An 18843-nucleotide genomic window follows, 5' to 3' on the forward strand; every position below is an offset into this window, starting at 1 on the left:
ACATCCTTGCTAACACTTGTTTTCCTTTTTTTTTTTTTTTTTTTAAATAATAACCATCCTGGGTGGTATCTAACTCTTGATTTTGGCTCAGGTCATGATCTCACGGTTTGGTTCATGGGATCAAACCCCACATCAGGCTGTTCGCTGACAGTGTGGAGCCTGCTTAGGATTCTCTTTCTCCCTCTCTCTTTGCCCCTCCCCTGCTCATGCTCTTTCTCTGAAAATAAATAAAGTTAAAAAAAATAATAGCCATCCTAATGGGTGTGAAATGGTAGCTGCTTGTGGTTTTGATTTGCATTTCCATAATGATGTGTTGAGCGTCTTTTCATGTGTGTAATGGCCATTGATGTATATTCTTCTGAGGAAGAAGGGCCCTTTGCCCAGTTTTGAATTGGGTTGTCTTTTTGTTGTTGAGTTGTGCATAACACCTTTTTAAAAGTAAAAGGTGCACCATAATAATCCAGACTGTGTTTCTCCCTTCTCAGGATTCCTACAGGAAACAAGTAGTAATTGATGGAGAAACCTGTCTCTTGGATATTCTCGACACAGCAGGTCAAGAGGAGTACAGTGCAATGAGGGACCAGTACATGAGGACTGGGGAGGGCTTTCTTTGTGTATTTGCCATAAATAATACTAAATCATTTGAAGATATTCACCACTATAGGTGGGTTTAAATTGATAATAAAATGACATTGAGGAGTAATTATTTATATCCTTCATTTCCTGAGTCTTTGCTGACTACCATCCGCTAATTATCTAATTTGAATTTTAAAATAATAATGAGGTAGGCATTATATCCCTGTTTTACAAATGAAGTTCTTGAGGATTAGAGCAGTTGAGTAACTTGTTCCAGATTGCGTAGATGGCAGTGCTGGAATTGAAACTTAGGCTTGTTTGACTTCAAAACCTGTGCTCTTAATCACTGTACACTAGGGTCACAGGGCCTTAAGGTAGAGCCATGATAAAAATGAAAACCATCAACAAAAATACGAAAAGGTAATTGAGGTGGTACCACTCAAATAGCCTTAAAAATAATTGAGTATATTTGGTGTAGAATTTCTTGTAATTGGATAAACATTGGCTTTAGATAGTTAAGAAAAACAAACTGAAGCAGTGAAAGATTCAAATACTAGAAAAATTACACTTCATAAAGAATCTGACAAATCTACATAAAATTGACTTCTTTAAAAGAATCATTGCATTAAATATAGTTTATATTCTATTGCTTTGATGATGTCCAGTTTTCAAAAAAGTGCATATTAAACATCCCATTCATTAGCTATGTTTTATAACAGTGAGTTAGCCCAGTTAAGAGGTTTAACATTTTACCTAATACATTTCTTACAGCATGTTTTCCTTGTAGTCTGGTAATAGAGAAAAAGAAATTTGAGTGGGTGACAATGTTTTTGTAGAATAGTAAATAGGTGTCAATATGTTTGTTAAGCTATAAAGTTTACTTAGCTAATGAGTAGAGGAACTGGGAATCTGAACCAGTTCTAACTCTGTTGTCTTGCTTCTTCCTCCATGCTGTATCTTTGAAATTAACCCAAAATTGTGAAGGAATATAATTTTACCCCAAATTTAAAGTTTATGCACATCTTCTTGGGAAAGAAAAATCAAAAAACAAAAAACCTTAGAAGGACTTTTAACAGAATAAACAGTATAGTAACATCAGTGTTGTCCACGTAGAAATCAGAACCTTTCCACCTTGGTGGTCTCTTTTTTGAGAAAGGTATGTGACAATTAGGTCAGTATCGTAATTTATGTTTTTGTATAAACATTTTAAATTTTGTACATACACATTTAATAACATATACAGGATATGTTTCTAAGGTTATAATTTTAAAAATTAGGTATAGCACTTTTTTGGCTTAAAATTTTTCAATATTTTCTGTTTTATCATTGTGACCTACCTGCGTTTGAACCTATTAGATTGTAGTTTTCCTATATTTGTGGATATTTTATCTTTTAAGAGACACAGAAATTCTCTGTTTAAAATGGAGAAAAAAAATAACTAGATGAAGAAGCAAGGAAAATTTGGTGTGGTGGAAACTAGGAATTACATTAAATGTCTTCTTTCAGCCATATTTTATAAGAAAATTATGGACAATTTTTGAAAGATTTTTTTTTTTTTTGTTACTAATGTCTCCACTGTAACTTTTTTTTTCCTCCCCAGAGAACAAATAAAAAGAGTTAAAGACTCTGAAGATGTACCTATGGTCCTAGTAGGAAATAAATGTGATTTGCCTTCTAGAACAGTAGATACGAAACAGGCTCAGGACTTAGCAAGAAGTTATGGAATTCCTTTTATTGAAACATCAGCAAAGACAAGACAGGTAAGTGAAATTGTAATCAATATGTAATATAGTAATCAATATAGTAATCAGTATCTATTCTGTGCAAACTGTATCAGATAATTTTAATCATTAATCATAATTTGCTAACGTATATTCTAGTAACATCATTTTGAGGGCAGGAGGGCAAGAGCATTGATAAATGTACATGCCTGATAGCATAACTGTTATATTATTTAATATAATTTAGTTTTTTCTTTCCATTATGCTAAAATAGGAAAAAAAAAAAACAATGTTTACTTGGTAAATGTTCTTTTAAGGGTATGAAAGGGCAGCATTTCTTAATCCAGTGTCCATGGTATTACTTTTGGCTTTGGTTTCTTTCCACATTGAACATTTCTCTTAAACTCAGCACATCTTACATTCAGCATTCAAGAAATGTGGGAATTTTTTTTTAACTGTTATATTTATAAAGTCAAAGAACAGGGGAACAAATGCTGAGTTTCCTATTTTAGAAGTGTTTTGAAGAGTATTAGGTCATGTATTTCTAGATTAAATTGTGTTGTCTTTGAAGAATTTTACTTCTGTAGACTTTTTTTAAAGGATATATTTATTTTTGGAGAAAGTTTTTATTAAAGCAAGAGGATGGATATTTAGAAAGTAAATGGAAATTCTCAGTTATTCATTTGCTCTGTTGCTCTGACAAAAATTAATGCCAGATTGACCCTGAATTTTTTCAAAAATTATCTTCATTTTTAAAAGTAACTTTTTCTCTAAGTGAAATAAAATAATTTCAGGTACATTATGTAACCTATTTGTGTGAAATGAGAGTTTAACATACAGAAAAAAAATTCTAGAAAGGAATACATAAGGATATGATGGAATATAATTTTCATATACTAAGAAATTGATCAATTTATGTTCCATACAAGACGAACGTTTATTTTGGGTTTTGCTCGTTACATGTATCTGTGAACCCAGAAAAACAGTTTTGTGGAATTTAACTTCTGTAATGCTAGGAGTTAAGAAAATTGATGAACAACTCATTACATATAAAACAGGTTAAACTTATAAAAACAGGTATTGGAAAACTTTCACTCAATTTTGTAAAGGTGTAAATATTTTGAAGTAAACCATTATTCAGCTAGTGTGTATGTCTGTTTCCCTAGTGGAAAAGCTTATGTACTGCTTCATGGCTGTACAAATTTATACACACTGAAAAAACAATGAATTCTATTTTAAGTTTTTTGGGAGGATTAAAAGCTGAATTTCTGTGGTTTGATTATAGTATAAATATCTCATTCTAAAACCTGACTTACAGGTTCAAGAAAGAAGTTGGTATATAGCACTTCACTTTATTTCAGAGGAGTTAAGATTTCATTCAAATCTATTCCCGGGTCCCAAAGACTGGGAAGAGTTTGGTTTCTGTCTTCTTTTTACTGATTTTCTCTAACCAGACTTCTTGATTTCCCTTATAGAGGAAGTACTCAAAAAACATATTTTGCAAAGGTAAAATTGAAGGAATGTTATTGAAGACGTTTGTAAACATACTGCCTACTACTAAACCATACCATTAACATTTTATTAACTTGCATTATTTGTAACTTTTAAAAGATACTTTTTAGACAACATTAGTTAATATTTTAGTTCACATTTTACAAAAAAAAAAAATCTGAGATTATTGCCTAATGTTATAAAGGTTTGCAAATAGAGCAGGGCTACTCATCCTTTAATAATGCATATGAATTGACCGGGCTTCTTATTCAAATCCAGATTCTAATCCGTGGGTTCAGGTTGGGACCTGTGATCCTGCATTTCTAACAGGCTCTCAGGTGATGCTGATATTTGGTATGTGGACCACACTTGGGGTAGGCGACAACACAGAACAGGGTAAAAGGGAGTCATCTTGTTATTTCAACAATGTTGCCCTCTGCTTCTCAATGATAAGAGCCTTTTAGCTGTGTGTCATGTATGGTTACTACCTAAGAAGTACTAGTTTGTTCTTAGTGTTTGATGTTAATGCTTTGCTAGACCACAGCATTCATAATTAATCCGAAAATTACCTGGATTCCTTTTAAAGTAGATTTGTAGGTTTTTTTTAATAAGTTTTCTTATGGGGGGAGGTAGGGAAGGTGAATGTAGTATATATGATATGGAAGTAGATTAATTTAAATTTGCTTTGTAGATATTTATATAGAGATTGTCTAATTAACATACAGAGTAATACAAAGGCATACTTGTAGTACTTTATTTCCTCTAACATTCAACTTTTCGTATATTTATAACCTATCATATCTTTATATAATTTATGTTGCTAAACTATAGCTTAGATATTTTAGTTTCTGATCTTTGACTTCTTTTTATTTCATGGACTTGTTGATTTGCCTTTCAAAAATTTATTAATCTTCCTCTGCTGAAATTAATTTGATATTTGCATGCTTTTGAAAGACTTTAAAGAGCTATTCCAAGTAATTGTGGAGGTTATAAAATATATAAAATTTTTAAAAATTTATATTTCCAGTTTCTGTGAAAATTTGAATCCCTGTTTTCTGCAGAGTATTTTGTTACTCATCTGCTATTATTTATTTGCTGTTTGAACAAAATAATTACATATACTCTTGTTGCATTTTATCAGCAGCTGTTTGTTTCATGCCCTAAGTTTTAGTCTTGAGCATGAACCTAAAACACAAACACCAAACAATTATAAGTCAAGTTAATAGGAATAAGACATTCATTTAGAAGGACTAGATAAGTTATTTTAAGCTTTGGAGGCCACAAGTGGTATCTGTTGCAATTTTTTTTCTTATAACCCTTTAAAAATGCAAAAATAATTATTAGCTGTGGCCAGTACAAGAAATAGGCTATGGCTGCATTTGGCTTGCGGGCTGTAGTGTGCTGATCCCTGATTCTCTGGGGAACTGTATTGTTTGATTAGATGCTAGAAGTTAGGTCAGACTTTTGACTTGAAATTTACAGGCTAACATTAGTAATTTTAAAATAAAACTTACATATTCTGTGAAAGGGAAATAGGAGTTTTACTCTAGTACTTTTTAAGACAGGATTGCAGACTGTGTATCTTATGAAATAAATTACTTTGTAATTTAAAAAGCCCATCATATAGGCTAGAATATAATGAATTCTATATATTTTTTTTTACAATATTTTCGTCTACATCTGAAAGGCCAGCGTAATTTTTATTTTCTGCTAGTATGCTTTATGTGGTCCCTATGTTCCTAGTATATAAATACTGCTACCCCTAGTTCACATTTATCTGGGTAGTTTAGTAATTCCCAGATTTTTCTGGCCTCATTGGGCAGTAGATGCAGTTTTGGCAAAGACTGTTGAAACCAAAACATTGACACCATGGTAATCAGATGTGTGTTTTTCAGTCTGCTAAAATCAGAATTGGGGAGTATTCAGTAAAGTGGATGACAGAAGCAGAATTCTTAGCATATCTGCTACTCCTGATTCAGCTTTTTTGCTTTCTGGAGGTCTCAATTTGAGTATAACGGGAAAATTAGTTTTACAAACTTAAAAATGTTGAGTGATTAATTTCTGGCTTTTGTTGTTAATTTCTAGATAGTTAAAATTAGTTGTGAGAAGACCTCCATTAAAGAAAACTTTTGACCAAATTGTTTTAAAGCAAACCAAATAAGGAACTCCTCATGTGGCATATTTCTCTTTAATAGTCTGTAGTTGAGTTTGTGTACGTGAGATAAATATCTTGAACTTTAACTTTTTACAAGTTAAAAATAAAATAGTTACTGAGCACCTGCTGTGCTCCATGCATAACCTCCTATGTAGTGGTTTTGCTGCATTTCAGTAGTACCTGAGATGGACTATAGTTTAGCAAGGTTTCTTGAAAAATAAGCAATACAGAATTGTTTTTTAGGATACATCTAGTTTCTCCCATGCCTGTCCACCAATAAAACTAGTAGTCTTGCATCTGTCTATACTGAGAGTACTTGAAGTGTTATTTCCTTGAAAGTGTTTGCAAGAATTTTTGCTGATAATAAGCCACTCAGCAGGAACTTGTGTAAAATGAAATCGCTCAGTGAAAGCATTATAGGCACCAGGATATAGAGTGATCCTGTGTGTTGACAGTTCCACTTCTGGTGTGGAATACACTTATTTCCTTAATCTCACAGGTGTGTTTTCAGATAATAGCTGAGCTGAAGTTATTGTCAAATCTCTTGACTTAAGAAAAAATTATACATATTGTACACTCTGTTTTACATAAATATTTTCAGTTCTGAAAGTTTAGTAAGTATGTGTGGCAATGAGCCATATTTTTAAGAATAAATCATTGGGTGCCAGTTAAGAGCTTATAGCAGCTAGCCACAGTGGATATTGGACATCTGATTCAGCTACACTTTGTCTTTAAAAATTAGCTACACATTTTGGGGTATGAAACCAGTGTTCTTTGCTAGTGCCAGTGGTTTAAGGTACACACAAGGATAAATAATGTTCTCTTGATGTCAGTATGATTCTAAGGCATATTATTAAGAAATGAGAAGTAATTTAAGTCTGAGAAAATAACTGACTCTTTAAAATTTAATATAATTTTGTATTAGTAAAAATAAAAAGTGAACAGAGTCACTCTGGAATAACTATTTCTCACTATTAATAATCTTAGCCACTGAGGCCCTAATACTGAATTCTTGGTGGTGGGTAGAAATCTCTTCTTTTTAATTATTGGCCTCCAGTTCTCTCTCTGCATTGCTGGAAACAAAAATCATATATCCTGTACTGGTGATGGGAATGTGCACACTTGAAAAGTAAGACACGTTCAAAATGATTTTAGAAATAAGTTACAATCAAAACTTGCTTCTGTTAAATTAGTAGGAGACCAAAACCTTGTCCCCTACCCTCCCCAGCATTTTTTTTTACTACTTTTCTGTTGACTTTGTAACTTTTTTTAAACAGAAGTAAAAGTTTATTCTTAAAAAATATGAGCTTTTACCTGGTTTGTTTTATTTTTATGTGTATATGTCTATATTTTAATTTCTTGCATTGATTTTTGAACTCGAAGAGAATCACTTATGAAAATATCTTAAATGCCAGCTCATACTTTACAGTTTACATATTTTACAAGTCATTTTAATGCCTTAAGTTATTTATCTTATTTAATGAGAATTTGTAATAGATAAATTTTAAGGACTTAAAAAGTAAAAATACACCCTCTTGAGAATGATAAATATAAAATTTTTAAAAATTTGTATACAGGCACAAGTGGCTATCTAATTTATAAAGTACCAACATATTTAATAATTTCAGAAAACAGTTGGAGATTTTTATTTTGTAGTTGACTTAGCTAGCTAGTTGAGTAAATTGATTCCACTTAAAAAGAGATGCAAATTTTCTTGGGCTGTAATGATTTTTGTATTAGATAGCTGAATAGAAATATGTCACTGCCTGGGATAAATAACTTGAGATGTACATTTTAATATATAAACAGCAAATTTAAATGCCTCTTAACAAAACTTAATCTTATCAATTTTAAAGTTTTACTTTAAAGGTAAATTATTGAACTCTACTGAAGCAGTGCTTAATATATATTCTTGTGATTTATAAAAATTAATATACCCTAAAGAATTGAGGTGTCTTTTTTTTTTTCCTTAACTAGTATAGACAATGAATGTGTGATAACTTCTGCATGCAAAAATTAAGCCTTAGTTGTTGGTTTACTTCAGTTAATATTTAAATGGCCAATTCTTTGTGTGTGATTGAACTTAAAACTATAAATCATATTTTTGATATGTATTAGCTTTCTAGGTACTGGGTTCATTTTGTCACATTTGGTTCATAGAAAGACTGATGTTACCAATCCCAGAGAGTTCAAATAGGCCAATCCCCCTTAGTGAGTAATTTTTAAAGTAAAAACAGATTAAGCTTAAAATTAAATGTGTAGTAAAATATACCAGTCTTTCTAAATACTTCATTTTCTTTTAGAATAATAAACACAAATACTAATCTTTTAAGTTAATTTGCACTGCATGGGGATTAGTATTTGTGTATATCTTTTAGATGTAAGCTTCAACTCTGGTGGTATGTTTTTCTAGATAAACTAGGAGTACAGTTAACTGAATACTCTGTCCCCTTTGGCTACTGCTTACTTTTCTGGACTGGAAAAGACATTAAAAACTTTGTTGGCCTCCATATGGCCATACATGATTTGTTATCATAGCTTTATCACTGTAGCCTTAAGCAGAAATCCCTTTTGTCCCTGTAGAGTATTTAAATTAGAATGGAAGGTATGAAACCAATATAATTGGATAGTGCTCTAAAAATTATTTTTAAGACTTCTTTCTAATAAGGAAACAAACTGCACTGTTACTATTCTGTGTGTGTACTTTAAACAATTTGTGATGTTTTCATATTATGGTATATGGCCCTCATGTAGCATTTTTATTTAAATAATGTAGCTACAAAAGTCCCAATCTCCGATCCACTTGTGGACCCTAGAAATGGTCTGGACAGTGTTTTAATTGAAGATAGAACTCAAGATTCCAGTCCCTTGACCCAACTTTATTTTGAGGTGTGTGTGTGTGTGTGTGTGTGTGTGTGTGTGTGTGTGTGTGTGTAAATATCTCTTCTGTACCATTTTTCTCCTTCCTCACATAGGGCAGGGGTGAGAGATGCAGGGATGCTTGTTTTTCCTAAGTTAAATAATTTAAATCTAACTTCAGTTTAAGCTTTGATTAATTCCATGACTAGCAAACTATAACAATTATATTAGTGGATACACAAATACTAATATAGGTCCTAGGTTTTTCCTGATCTACCCTAATAACTAATTTAAATTGTTTTAAAAAATTCCAATTCCATTACAAAACAAAAATGATTTTAAAGAACAAACCAGGATTCAAGCCCATATTTTAAAACTGCATCCCCACTTTTTTTTTTTAAATAATCTGATGTCTGTTTTAAAAAGAAATTCTCAAGTAAAGGTCATAATTTCAAACTTCTTGCACAAGGCTGTCCCAGTAAATTACAATTACCAATGAAACAGACTTTAAAGAAGTTGTGTTTTACAATGCAGAGAGTGGAGGATGCTTTTTATACATTGGTGAGAGAGATCCGACAGTACAGATTGAAAAAAATCAACAAAGAAGAAAAGACTCCTGGCTGTGTGAAAATTAAAAAATGCATTGTAATGTAATCTGGTAAGTTCGGCATATTAATTTTGGCAGAAACCAGATGTCTTTCAGAGGTAACAAAGTAGCAACCACTTTAGAACTACCTAGGGTGTGGGGTTCGGATTGGCAGCATTGAAAGATAAGAAATTGGTAGTTTGTTTCCATCATTACTACACTTATTTTTAATCTAATGTGTATTAATTATAATTGATGTAGTTTTGATAGCTGTATACTACATTTGTCATTGGGTCTAGAGAGGAAGAAAAAAAAAGAAACTGTAGAGAGTAGTAAGGTAGAGTGGCCCAGAAGGTGGGGAAGGGCCCACTCTTATAGTGTATTCTTTCTTTTGGACATTCTGCAAGCAAATACTTGTTCTGCCTGTGTTCTCTAACTTGGTGGCAGCACCATCACTGTTTTACCCAAGTAAGAAACCTGGGTAAAGTCTTGGGATGACTCTTATATTCCTCTTTTGCACCCCCATTTGGAGGCAGCCACAATTTCCTTTGATGTTACATTCCAACTTTTATCACATCATTAGTTCAGGCCCCTATCATTTCTTGGTGGGACTGTTATAACTTATTTGGTTTACCTGTTCCTGCCTTTATTCACGGTGTATTCAAAGAGATACACTTAAAAGAAATGTCATTGTCTTTTCTTTAAGTCCAGTCACTGACTTCCTGTTACGTATGGAATAAAATCTCAAACTTCATAGCAGTTTATACATATATGTCTGTAACATCTTCCTACCCCTCTAACCTTCGGCCTTATTCCTAAAAACTCCTTGCCTGAAGGGTTTTTTGTTTGTTTTGTCCTATGTAAAAAAAATACCATGTTATTCCTTACCTTTCCTTGAGTCTTGGCTGTTGCTCTTGTTTGGAATGCCCGTATCCTTATCCATAGTCATATTAATTAGCTAACACTTTTTTCATGATTCTCTACTATCCAAGAATCTTTATAGCCTTAAATGGGCATAATATCCAATATACTGTTCTTAACTGTTACACGCTTGCATGTTAAATTGAAATAACCTCTTTTATGTTTGATTCCCAAACAGTAGAATCTTAGCCAGAATCATGTATTTTTAATCTTTGCAGGACCATAATTTAACAACGTTAAGTTATGTATATACATATTTACGTATACAGTAGCTGCCCATTTGGATTTACTGAGTGGAATTTCTCAGTTTCCTTTCTAAACCAGCCCATATTAAATTTGGTCTTGATCAAAAAATATTTCACTCAGTAGTTTTTATTATATTGATTTGAGTTCTGAAATAGTGTATCTCCCAAAAGCATAAAACATACATTTGAATAATAGACTCAGTCCCAAAAGACACATGGTATACTAATCTGCTAAACTCAGAAGAAATAAAGCATGACTGGCATTAATTTTTATTGAGATTTATGAACTCTTAATATTCTTTGAGTATCATTGTATAGAGCAATATCTTAATTTAGAAATTGTGGCAAAATTTAACATTGCAATGCAATTTGAAAACTTTTTTTAAAAGTAGAGCTATTTAGAATAAAGTAAATTTTACACTTTAATTTTTATTTAAAACAAAGATGGAGGCATATACTTTTCCAAGATTTCTAATTTGTGACTCTGTAGTGTAAATGTCAAATAATTAGTGGGCATGATGAATTGAATCCTTGCTTTTTTCAGTGGGCGTGGATATCATTTTATTTAAAGGTGTACTTGGTAATACTTAAAATTTTAAATAAAAATATTTTTACAAAATTAATTTGACAGTAATACATATATACAAATTTGTTTTTCTCAGTCCTAAAACGAATGGGTTTATTTTTGAGACAGAGAGAGACAGAGCATGAATGGTGGGAGGGTCAGAGAGAGAGGGAGACACAGAATCAGAAGCAGGCTCCAGGTTCTGAGCTATCAGCACAGAGCCCGACGCAGGGCTCGAACTCACGGACTGCAAGATCAGGACCTGAGCCGAAGTCGGACGCTTAACCGACTGAGCCACCCAGGTGCCCCTAAAATGGATGGGTTTATACAAAATTACTGGGATAATTTTTTGTCTTTATATATGTGTGTATAAAAATGACTAGTTCCCATATGGAAAAAAGGAATTCAGTGTCCATTTTGATTAATTGTAACCTTTCCTTAATCATTGCAATTATTCAATTTTAAGAAGTTACATAAGAGTTCAGTATTAAGAAAGAGTGCAATATTAACCTAAACTATTTGTCAGAATCTTAGAAGATGGTAATGTTATCACATTCTGTTTTCATTGTCCCCTAAATACTTGAGTATTGTTTTTAACTTAGAATGTGTCTTCTCTATATCCATCTCATAGTTTTTCATTTTATCTGCTTCACTGTTTTAGTACCATTGCCATTTTTCTTCATTGTAAAAGTAGTTGAAATGGAGTAGGCTACATAAGCATATGTGATAAAAGGGAATTTGTGAAGGGTAGGGGAGTTGGATTAGATCCTCTTTTAAGATTCCATACCATTCATAACCATTTATGATTATAAATTAGTCAAGGGTTGGTGAATTATAAAATAATGGTTCTTTATTACATCGTTGGAAGATTTTGCATTTTGTGTGTTAAGAAGGTTAGCATAAAGATTTACATATATTAAGCCTTGATTGTATGGCTGATAAGTTATATTTTATCACTTTTCCTCTCCTTTGGGTGAAGGAAAAGCATATGTTGTGCCAGTAATGAATGATTTCAGAAAGTGGGGAACATCATTGAGTGCAATTTAGGGGTTTTATTGGAGACTTTTTCCCCTGGACTTTTCATCGCTGTTCATGTGATAATTCTGGTGGTTTTTTTTTTTTTTTAATTTTGTTCATTTATTTTCATTTTTGAGTGGGGAAGAGGGGCAGAGGGAGAGAGAATCTAAAGCAGGCTCCACACTCAGCATGGAGCTGAACGTGGGGCTCAGTCCCACTCTTGAGCTGAAATCAAGAGTTGGTAGCTCAACACACTAAGCCATTTAGGTGCCAAATAATTCTGGTTTTCATCCTATAACTACTTATTTAAACCTTCACCAAGCCTCTCATTCCTGCTCTGTATTTACTTTTTTTTTTTTTAAGTTTATTTATTTATTTTGAGAGAAAGTGTATGTGTGGGAGGGGCAGAGAGAGAGAGGGAGAGAGAGAATCCCAAGCAGGCTCCACACTGTCAGCACAGAGCCCTATGCAGGGCTCAATCCCACGAACTGTGAGATCATAACCTGAGCCAAAATTGAGAGTCGGACACCCAACTGACCAAGCCACCCAGGTGCCCCTGTGTTTACTTCTTCAAAAATATAATATTTTTCTTTTAGATCTGTTATGAAAATTAGTTAAGTGTAACTTAAATGAAAATGCCCTGAATTAATTTTACTATTTTGAAATATTAATTGTAGAAGATTTTTGTAGTGTAGTAAAGGAGAAATCATATCGCTGATAAATTTTTAAAGTTTAAATTTATTTTCAAGAAATAAATAACTTATATGAATGTGTTTATATGAATATTCAACAGAAGTGGTTAAAATGAATAAAAATTCAGTTTTCATTATATTTAAAGTGTCTTGATTTATATAACTTTATTTGCTGAGTATTTGTTCCTAGGACTCCCTCTAGTGTCTCTGAAAGCATCAGTAGGTTAGTAGCTTTTTAAAAAGAATTACTACTCACAGATTTTAAAGTACATAGAGGATCATACTTTTTTATTTTTTAATTTTGCTTTTATATTTAGCTTGTTTTTTAATGGGGTCATAACAGGAATTGATTTCTATAATTGTATAATTTCAGTATTGCAGGGTTAAAATCTACCACTTTGAGAGTGCCATTTTTCACTTTATGAATTATTAGGTTGAAAATTATTCTACTTGAAATCACTTTCAGCCATTATTTATTTATATACCTTGCTTTGATCAGGAATAGATTTACCAAAATGACTAAGTGGAAATTTCTTTGAAGATACAGCATTTGGCTTTATATGGCAAACTTTTGAATATGTAATATATTAATTAAACAGAAAGTAAAACAATAATAAATAAAAGAGAATTTCCTCCAAATTGATAACTATACCACCATTTAAGTGATTGAGCTCATTTCTCTACAAGTCAGAGGTATTACATGTTTCAAAGTATTGTGTCTTATCTTTGGGGTCAATTCAAATTCCTTTTTTATATGTTAAGTATATGAATTGAAACTAATGCCTTAATATATATTATTTTCAAAACTGTAAGTATATTTGAATACTGTTTATTTCTTGGGGATTATTTAAATCTAACGGATTTAAGTAAGTATTGAACCCAGAGCTCAAATATTGTTGCTGTCAGTATTTATGAAAGTGGTACATAGTTGCAGGTCTTATATCTAACATGTAGAAACTCAGAGATAATTAAGTGTAAATGCATTTTCACACACATAAAAACACATGCAGAAATGCACTGGGATTTGGTGACAGAAGTGTGTCAATATGAAAAAATAAGTAGCAAAGTAAGTTCTGGGAAAAAGGTACTTGTTCAGCTTATGTAAGATTCTGTACCACTGCTTTTCTTTGCCTTTTGTGAAAATCAGTGTTCCTATTTATAATGTTGATGAAATACTCATGAAGAAAACATTTAAGAATCCTAAAAGTCTTAAAAAAAAAATCCTAAAAGTCTTTGTCTAAAGAGAAATGTAAAGTGTCCTTATTCTTTCTCAGTATTAATGTCTCCAGTAGTAGTATATCCTTTCTGTTATCTCTATACCTCAATCCATCATATATATTCACATTTTAATATTTGTTATGTGTTTCAGGGTGTTGACGATGCCTTCTATACATTAGTTCGAGAAATTCGAAAACATAAAGAAAAGATGAGCAAAGATGGTAAAAAGAAGAAAAAGAAGTCAAAGACAAAGTGTATAATTATGTAAATACAATTTGTACTTTTTTCTTAAGGCATACTTAAGTAAAAGTGGTAATTTTTGTACATTACACTAAATTATTAGCATTTGTTTTAGCATTACCTAATTTTCTGCTCCATCCAAACTGTTAGCTTTTATCTTGAATGCTTATTTTAAATGACAGTGGAAACTTTTTTTCCTCTAAGTGCCAGTATTCCCTGAGTTTTGGTTTTTGAACTAGCAATGCCTGTGAAAAAGAAACTGAATACCTGAGATTTCTGTCTTGGGGTTTTTGGTGCATGCAGTTGATTACTTCCTATTTTTCTTACCAATTGTGAACTTTGGTGTGAAACAAATTAATGAAACTTTCGAATCATCCCTATTCTGTGTTTCATGTAGTCACATACATGGATTAATTACTAATTATAACTTCAGTTGAGATTTCATGATTCGTTTTACTGAAACATTGAGGGAACATGAATTTATGGGCTTCTTGTAGATTCATCTTGTAGGTATTAATGTCCTATAGTTTCAGTCACCCTTAATGAATGTAAAGTTACACTGTTCATAAAGGTTTCTCCATCTTTTCACTGCTGTTTGTCATAGTCACGCTCCCCAAAATATTATATTTTTTCTATAAAAAGGGAAAAAAAGGAAAAAAATACAAGGCAATGGAAAAATATTAAAAGGCATTTACTTTCTGTATTAGATAAATTCCTATAATACTCTGAATAGCTTTTCCTGTTAAGGCAGACCCAGTATGTGATGAGGATTATAGCAACCATTTTGGGGCTATATTTACATGCTACTAAATTTTTGTAATAATTGAAAAAATTTTAACATGTATAAAAAATTCCCATAGGAATTAAATATAGTCTCCCTGTGTCAGATTGCTCTTTCTTAGCATAACTTTAAATCTTTTGTTGAACTTCAGTCTTAGAAAATAGTTTTAATTTTGGTAGTGACATTAAAGATGATTTGGGCCAGTTAGCTTTAGTAGATGTTAAAGAGACCAAGACTGCAAGGCCAGGCCTTGTGTGAACCTTTGAGCTTCATTAAGAGTTTCATGGTATGGACTGCATCCCTGTGGCCTCCCAGTGTGCTCATGCATTGGGTGGTCAAAAGTAGGGACTAGCAGAGTTTGGATAAGTTACATTCTCACTATGTGGTGGTCCTCTGACAGATCAGGAACATCACTTTTAAAAAAAAACAACAGAACTTTTTAAAAAACATTATTTTAAATGAGATTTTGGGGTTGGGGGTGGCAAGACTTTAATTTTTTTTAAACAATGAAGTGAAAAAGTTTCAAAATCTCTAGTATTGGCTAGTTCTCAACACTGGCTAAAGTAACATTTCATAAACACTTTACAAGTATGGTCCATATTTAAGAATATATAACGCTTAAAAAATAAACTAATAACATGATTCTTTCAATGCGTTTAAGATGTATTTTTAAGTATCTGAAGTAAGATGGTGTGTTGAGGTGAAAATATCACTGGGCTAGGAGGAAGGTGACTTAGATTCTAGTTACGTGTCTTTTACAATTCAATTTTGGGCAAATCACTTACTATCCATTTCTTCTATGTTAAAAGAAGTCATCTCAGAGGCTATATCTAGCATTACAGCTATGTGATTTACATTCAGTTTACATAAGGAATACCTATTTGTCAATCTCAGCACAATCTGTAACTTTTTACCTGTGTTATCTTCAGTGCCAGTCTTAGGCAAAGTTGTGCAAGAGGTGAAGTTTATTTTTGAGTATCTGCTCTCCAGTATCAGTATCAGTACTCCCCCACATTAGTGTCATCTTGCCTGCCTACCCTTCTACATGCCCCATGACTTGATGCTTTCCTTTTAATACTTTTGATTCCTCTAACCTCAAGATTTATTGCTGCTTTGGATATCTCTGTGAAGGCTTCCCATCAAGTCACATTAGTCAGGCCTAACATAATCTGACAGATACTATAGTGAGATGGACCTAATAGCTAATTTTTAGATGGTAGCTATATAGCAATTTAACTTTGATCCTTTTGAACATCATCTCTTTGCTACCCGGTCCATTAGTGACTAAGTAGGAATTTTCATACCTGCTATGAATAGACAGAACCCTATCCAGTGGAAGAATTTGATAAAGGTAGTACTGAAAGATGTCCTTAGATAATCTAAAATTAGGACTAGCCCTGGTAACAGTGATACATTCCATTATTTTGATAAGCAAAATCTTACAATGAAAAATACCTTAAAATTTAATTCACAAGGCTTACTTTTTAGCAGAATTCATTTATTCAACAACTATTTGAGTGCCTACTAGATGCCAGGTACTGCACAAGGCACTGGGGATATTACAATATCCCCCAAAAAGGGACATGATCCCTATCCTTAAGTAGTGCTGATATTTTAGAGTGGTCTGTAATATCTTAGTGAGGCATTTGGCACATGACCCAGAGATAACATAATGCATATTTTAGTTTTGCAAAGAAGGGATATGGTCTCTAAGGTTTCTTCCAGTTCTAAAATAATTGTTTTGCTTTGATTCCAGTAAAGCTGTTTAATCAAGCTACTTTACATAAATCACTTTACTTCATTATTTTAAAGGAGTAAACTTGACTATATATTGTTTTTTATTTGGGATAATTATGTGATTCTCTTGGGACAACTTATAGTACATATTAAATCATATGTCAGATAATAACATTAAAATTCCCAAGTGTGTATTATTCTAGTTGGTCTCTTTGTATAATAATTAAAATAGACTTAAAATTAAATAATTGAATTTAAAAATAGTTTTATTTATCTGGGTATGAATAAACAGATGCTTGAGCTAATTCACAGAAAAAGAAATTTCTATGTAAAAATCAGTCCAGTTTCTGAAATGCTGTGCTAAATTACAGGTTTATGGAACATTATCTAGATAGGGTGTTAAGACTTTATAGTACTTCCTCTTGTTTCTACACAAGAGAAAGAAATGGCCATATTTCAGGAATTGCAGTGCTTAACTGAGGGATTTTTAGGACTCTTGAATTTTTTGATGTAGCTGGGCAACTTTTTTTAGGCAGTGGTAATTATCCTTTATTATGTGAATTTTGAATGGTTTGACACAAGGTTTGTTTTTGTAGGGATTTTAAAAGGGGAGCCATAATTCTAGAAATAAATTTATGTAATTATTACGGCCTTAAAGATAAAAATCCTTGTTGAAGTTGAAAAAAGTTGCTAAATTACATAGTCTTAGACATTAACATGTTTGTGGAAGAACGTAGCAGAAGTATGTAGTATAATTTAAGTGAATATTTCCAATTAGGAATTCTAGGCTCTATTTTAACTGAGTCACACTGCATAGGAATTTAGAACCTAACTTCTAGGTTATCAAAATCTTTGCCACCATTGCACAATTTTGTCCTAATATATAGAAACTTTGTGAGGCATGTTCAGTTGCAGTTTGCACAAGTTCATCTCATTTGTATTCCGGTGATTTTTTTTTTTCTTCTAACCATTTTCTTCTAAACGATATATATACACATTCAGTTTTTCTGGTAGGCAATAAAAACTGTCATTTCCATTGTCAAAAAATAATAATTTCTTGGTAACTCTGTATTAATGGTTTTTAAAAAAAATCAGTTACTTTAAAACTGAATTTATATTTAATAATTTCTGTTAGTATTGGGTAGCATGAAATCTGCATTGAGAAATTGAACAGCATACAACTGGTAGTTGTAAATTCCTTCAGAAAATGAAAATTATTTCTTCCTAAAGATACATTTACATGAGTTCTTGAAGAATAGTCATAACTAGGTTAGTAATTGTTTTCGTTTAATAGTTTTAAGTGCCTGTTTGGGATGATGATAGGCAATTTATATGAATTTAGGAAAAAACAAAGTTTTCACTTGCAGAAATGTCAATTACAGAGGGTCCCCCTCCCCATAGAGCTAAATGGGTTATGTAATGTTTTATCCAAAAGTTTCCAATTCCACTGTCTTGTGTTTTCATGTTGAAAATACTTTTGCATTTTTCCTTTGAGTGCCAATTTCTTACTAGTACTATTTCTTAATGTAACATGTTTACCTGGAATGTATTTTAACTATTTTTGTATAGTGTAAACTGAAACATGCACATTTTGTACATTGTGCTTTTTTTTTTGTGGGACATATGCAGTGTGATCCAGTTGTTTTCCATCATTTGGTTGCGCTGACCTAGGAATGTTGGTCATATCAAACATTAAATTTAAAAATGACCACTCTTTTAATTAAAATTAACTTTTAAATGTTTATAGGAGTATGTGCTGTGAAGTGATCTGAAATTTGTAATATTTTTGTCATGAACTGTACTGCTCCTAATTATTGTAATGTAATAAAAATAGTTATGGTGACTACGACAGTGTGTACTTCTTGATGGAATTTGAAACATTTGCCCCCCAGTTGATACAGAACAGTAATATTAGTGAATATTAGTGAATCTTTTGCAGCTTATCAGTTAAGTATAGTCTTTATTTGTGAAAGGTGTTGTGAACATTATGTAAAGGTTTAAGTGTTTACTTAAAACCGTGCTAGATTTAGGTCCATTAT

At 32.0% G+C, this 18843-nt stretch overlaps 1 protein-coding gene across 4 annotated transcripts in view; it reads left to right on the forward strand.

Annotated features, from left to right (window-relative positions):
- Window positions 1-18650, forward strand: part of KRAS (KRAS proto-oncogene, GTPase) — a 40927-nt gene extending 22277 nt beyond the window's left edge. For 2 of the 4 annotated variants that reach the window (XM_040488646.1, XM_040488644.1), the window contains exons 3-5: window positions 486-664; window positions 2177-2336; window positions 9337-11200. In XM_040488646.1, coding sequence (XP_040344580.1) covers window positions 486-664; window positions 2177-2336; window positions 9337-9456 — 459 coding nt within the window. In that variant the 3' untranslated portion in view covers window positions 9457-11200. Of the gene's footprint in view, window positions 1-485; window positions 665-2176; window positions 2337-9336; window positions 11201-14197 lie in introns of those variants that run through there. The other 2 variants (XM_040488648.1, XM_040488645.1) reach the window with 2 other exon arrangements.
- The last annotated feature ends 193 nt before the right edge of the window (window positions 18651-18843 follow it).

This window comes from Herpailurus yagouaroundi, unplaced genomic scaffold, assembly GCF_014898765.1.
Source record: "Herpailurus yagouaroundi ecotype Mexico unplaced genomic scaffold, PumYag 166, whole genome shotgun sequence".
Taxonomy (NCBI): Eukaryota; Metazoa; Chordata; class Mammalia; order Carnivora; family Felidae; genus Herpailurus; species Herpailurus yagouaroundi.